The sequence below is a fragment of the Astatotilapia calliptera genome, chromosome 13 (genome assembly GCF_900246225.1).
Source record: "Astatotilapia calliptera chromosome 13, fAstCal1.2, whole genome shotgun sequence".
Taxonomy (NCBI): Eukaryota; Metazoa; Chordata; class Actinopteri; order Cichliformes; family Cichlidae; genus Astatotilapia; species Astatotilapia calliptera.
The window spans coordinates 28,142,816-28,147,146 of NC_039314.1; the positions used below are offsets into that span (position 1 = coordinate 28,142,816).

Consider the following 4,331-nt stretch of genomic DNA (forward strand, 5'->3'; position numbering starts at 1 on the left):
TCTGTTTGGTGTTTACTCTGTTCTGCCCGTGTGCCCTGTATCTAGTCTGCGTTTCTTAGTTTGTGTCCTTTCATGTGTAAGTTCCTGTTTTATTGTGAAGGTCTGCGTCTTATGTGAGTGTTTTCAGTTTGACTCCCTAGTCTCGTCACGTTAATCACTCCCAGCTGTGTTCCTCACCTGTGTGTAATCTCCCTGTGTTCTCTGAGTGTATTTAAGTTGAGTCTTCTGTCATAGTAGTTGCTGGTTCGTCTGTGTTGTTTCCCCTCGGTCTCCCTGCATCTCTTCATGTGTATTTCCCCGGACCTCCCTGCATCTTCGTTTCTGGTTTGTTTTGTTAGTTTTACCCAGTTTAGGTTCCAGTTTCATGTTCCCAGTGCCTTTGTTGTTTGTATTTCCTTCGTTAATAAATACTCACCTGCACCAGAGCTGCCGCGTCCTTGTCCTAAATAATTCCACACGGCTTGCCCCGGCAAACCGTGACATTTATAAAATACAATCGGTCACATTTTTGAACAAAGGAACTGTACATTTTATTCAAATTATTCACACTGACTTTTTTGAATCTGCACAATTTGCTTCCCCTTTATTTTAACATTAACTTTGACTATTGCCTCCTCTAGTTCCTTATCAAAGGGACTCCACAGCTCACTGTCAATGTACAGGCTTTGTCAAACGAGCAGTAGTGACAAGAAAGTCTGCAGAAGTCCTGCCGGGCTCTCACCTTCGACCCCACCGTCCGGCTCTGCCCGTGGGCTTGTCTTCCTCAGCCTGCAGCCCTTCCTGATCTCGGCCAGCAGGTTGTCGACGGTGCATCCTTCGTCCCAATTGGCCATGTCTGTCCTAACTGCAGCACAGACACACGTTCCCCTGTGAGCTTAGCGCACGTGTCACAAACAACAGGTGAAAGCTGTCACTGCATCACCTGACAGCCTCACAGGTACAGCAGCATTTAATCTTTACAAACTTTCTTCTCGTCCTGATGCTGTCACATCATTTCCTTTAAATATTCAGCTGCTGATAAACTGTTGCAGAAAAATGTTGCTGATGTCAGCTATTGATTCTCGACCTGTCCGTCACCGGCCCTTCACATGTCTCACCTGTTCTCCACTTGCACTTGACCTGTCCTTCACCTGCCACACCTGGAGAGACAGGTGAGGGACACCTGTCTCTCCATTTAAGGAGGGAGGATTTAAGGTGAAATAATGGTGTCTGACTTGCTGATCTTTCTGGTGGGGGCTTCTTCTCTCAGTTTCCTCCCTTCCTCCAACCTCTTCCTCCTCTTCTCCTGCTCCCTGTGACCTTCGTTCTCCTGATCGAAGAATAAAAGGAACACACAGTTCAAACTTCAGCAGGCTAACCGGCCCCCCAGAGAGGGCGGAGCTTAACATTTACAGGGAAACAGGACTAATGTGTGGCAGCTACCACACTTTGTCACGGTTCAAGTCAGAGCCGATTGGCTGGCTGAGACATAGTTTAAATGACACATGCAAACGTGCGGCAGGGTATGAGTCCTGCAGACTGAGCCGCACTGCGATTGGCGCTGACCTTGAGGGTTCGAAGGAAGAGGTCTCTGAATGCCTTGATGGTGCTGAAGAGCTCTTCGAGGGAGAAGCTGTCAATGAGATGTCCTCACTAAGATAATAAAACGAGTGTGTGTGTGCACACGTGTGGTATCCCATGATTCCATGCTGTAAGTTCAGAGCCTGTGAGAACAGGCTGGGCGGGGACGATAAGATCTGCAGCGTCTGAGGTTCAGCTGTTTGTTATGGTGTATCTGCAGTTACGCCCTGATGGTACACAGACCACGTCGTCGTTGCTCTCACCTGGCAGCGAGGAGCTGTGGTGGAGCTTTGTGAGCTCTCTGCTGACTTAGGTAATCAGCCAGTGGCTTTCAGTTTGAGCTGTTCTGCTTGTCATGTTAGCCTTGAAACTAAGTGAAACTGACTCGCACTTCCTTTTGCTAACGTCCTGCCGATAAAGCTTTTCAAACCGACCCAAATGGCCTGCTCATGTCTCCCCATCCAGCTCATGCGACATCTGTTGGTTCGTCCATCAAGCAGGTAAACATGCCCCTCTAAACAAATGAAATCAGCCAAGAGAGCCTCTGAAAGTGACCTGGACCTACAGCAACATTTAACTGTTTATATGACTGAGCGCCAACTGTCCTGACTGCCATCGTGAGGCAGAGTTCAGATTACTTAAACTGATCTCATGAAATCACAAATCACCTCAGAGGAGACCGAGAAGGAAGGGAAAAAAGGAAGGACAGGAAGGAAATAAGGAGAGAGGAGGAAGTGGACGAGGACATGAGCATACCTTGTAGTTGTCGAGTGCATCGAAGACGAGGTGGTGTCCCCGAGGGTCGAAGACGGCAAGAGCAGCCAGCAGCTGGAACAGCTGCATCTTCACCATGACATTGGACGTGTCGAGAGCTGAGGGCATATAGGAGGAGGTGGAGTTACCGCTTTCATAAGTAATGACTCTGAGTCGTCATCTTCACCTCACAGGTACACCGGCTACCTGCTTAGCTTCGGCTGGAACAGCCACCTGAGTCTACCTGTTGCTCAGGGTAGCGTGTAAATATGATTTTAAGGTGGTTTTAAGGCAGATCTGCTTCATTCTAACTTTCTGGTCCTCCACCCACCTTGAGCCAGCATCCTGATGTAGCCCTCGTTGTCCAGGATGAAATGCAGCCCTGCGGACGAGTTCATGATGGTCCGGACACAGCTGACGCAGGTGAGCTGCAGCAGAGCATCGGCGATGTGGGCGCAGCCGCGGCCCGACAGAGCCTCCAGCGCCTCCAGCAGGAGGTCCAAACCCTGTAGTTCAAGGAACTGCACCATCCATGACTGATTACTCACCTCCAGCCGCCGCTGCAGACCCGAGTAGTTCACCACTGTGGGAACCTGGAGGGGCAGAGTGACCATCGGTCAGAGCTGTGAGACGCCCTCTCCTTCCCCTGCAGGACTCCTGAGGTTCTGCTTCTTTCCTACCTGCAGCAGTCGGATGCAGAGCTCGGGGTCAGCGTTCTCCAGATTGGCCTCCACCTTGCCGTCAGTGACTGTGGCGGGGCCTCTGGTCAACTGGTCCTTTACCGCCCCCCATTTGGTACTGGTTGCCATGATGACAGGCTAAAGGTTTTACCGATGTTTGAGCTGACGAGGGTTAAAACAGATACAGGTAATCAATCACAAACAATCAAGGACATCATCATCTTTTTAACGTCCATGACAAGCAGACCTGACACAAGCGATGACATCACGCCCGTGTCAGCCTGCCTCGGGCTCACAGTTTCACATTCATTAACACATCTCTGAGTCACAAACTGAGCTCCTCCAGTGGACGCCTTTATCTGCTCAGGAGGTCAGAGTCCTTTACTGTGATTGGACTCCATTTGGCTTTAGTTGTGTCATAAATTATTATTTGAATTATGTTCCTGACTGACAGCTCGAGTACACTTCTGATGTGGACCAGTTTTAACTTGGTTTTATTCAGCTCCGAATCAAAGCTCCAAATCACAACAACAGTCACTGTCAATGTACAGGCTTTGTCCATTCTCCAGCAAAACCTCCAGCTGGCTTGGCATTTCTGTTGTGGCCACAACAATGATGATATATTATATTATGTCAAATCTGAAAACCTATTTCTAAACGTTTGTTTAGCTTCTTCATACCTCAATCCTTGTAAATGCTGTGCTGTGCAGCTGTAAGCCATACGAGGACTGGCTCCACTTCATGTGGGAGAGGCTGATGTGGTCTCCCACGTTCAAATTGTAAACGGCTGCCTCCCTCCAGAGGCAGACTGTCATGGTATAACCATCCTGAAATCACAAACATGACAGCATTAAAGATTTATTAATTAAATAATAACAAGTCCAGTAAATAAGAAAAAAAAAGCCCACTGCCTCGTACATTCTGTACCAGCAATGTGAAATTTGTCACATTAGTTTTACTATTTTCAATATAAAACTTACCTCCTTTAGCTGGAGATTTTTAAGGGGAACATGTTGTTTCCCTGACTTACTTTCTTTACAGCAGAAAACTGAAAAGTAAATTTTAAATGTAATGTCAGTAATAGTCAGTGTAGTGATCTGTGATAGGTTTTCATTTTTTCAGCCATCTGTTTATATTATGTTATTAAGTATTCTGCACATGGCATTTATCTTCTCAGAAGCTGTTTTATCTGTATCGGTTATTATGATGCTTTTCATATACTGTGATTATGAAACTGCTTGTAGAAAATCCTTCTGTAAACAGTACATTTTGTAACTTAGTTGTATGCTTTAGCAACAACAACTTCAATGAAAAATTTGCCAGTTTCAGGTATACAAA

General features: G+C 46.9%; 1 protein-coding gene across 1 annotated transcript; it reads right to left on the minus strand.

Moving 5' to 3' along the window:
• Positions 1 to 763: 763 nt before the first annotated feature.
• LOC113035423 (inverted formin-2-like) lies at positions 764 to 4,028 on the minus strand. The gene is made up of 6 exons (XM_026190976.1): positions 2,994 to 4,028; positions 2,645 to 2,906; positions 2,317 to 2,432; positions 1,219 to 1,309; positions 1,098 to 1,162; positions 764 to 844 (listed from the first exon to the last, which is right to left on the minus strand). The coding sequence occupies exons 1-6, from the start codon at positions 3,120 to 3,122 to the stop codon at positions 764 to 766; spliced, it is 744 nt and encodes a 247-aa protein (XP_026046761.1). The 5' UTR covers positions 3,123 to 4,028.
• Between the last annotated feature and the right edge of the window lie 303 nt (positions 4,029 to 4,331).

What these genes read in the sequence shown, in the direction of transcription:
- LOC113035423 (XM_026190976.1), bottom strand. Translation starts at nt 3,122, where the DNA reads ATGGCAACCAGTACCAAATGGGGGGCGGTAAAGGACCAGTTGACCAGA. An exon ending in TCTGCATCCGACTGCTGCAG is followed by an intron (nt 2,907 to 2,993) that starts GTAGGAAAGAAG and finishes CTGCCCCTCCAG; the next exon opens with GTTCCCACAGTGGTGAACTA. An exon ending in CAAGTGCAAGTGGAGAACAG is followed by an intron (nt 845 to 1,097) that starts GTGAGACATGTG and finishes TCTGTGCTGCAG; the next exon opens with TTAGGACAGACATGGCCAAT.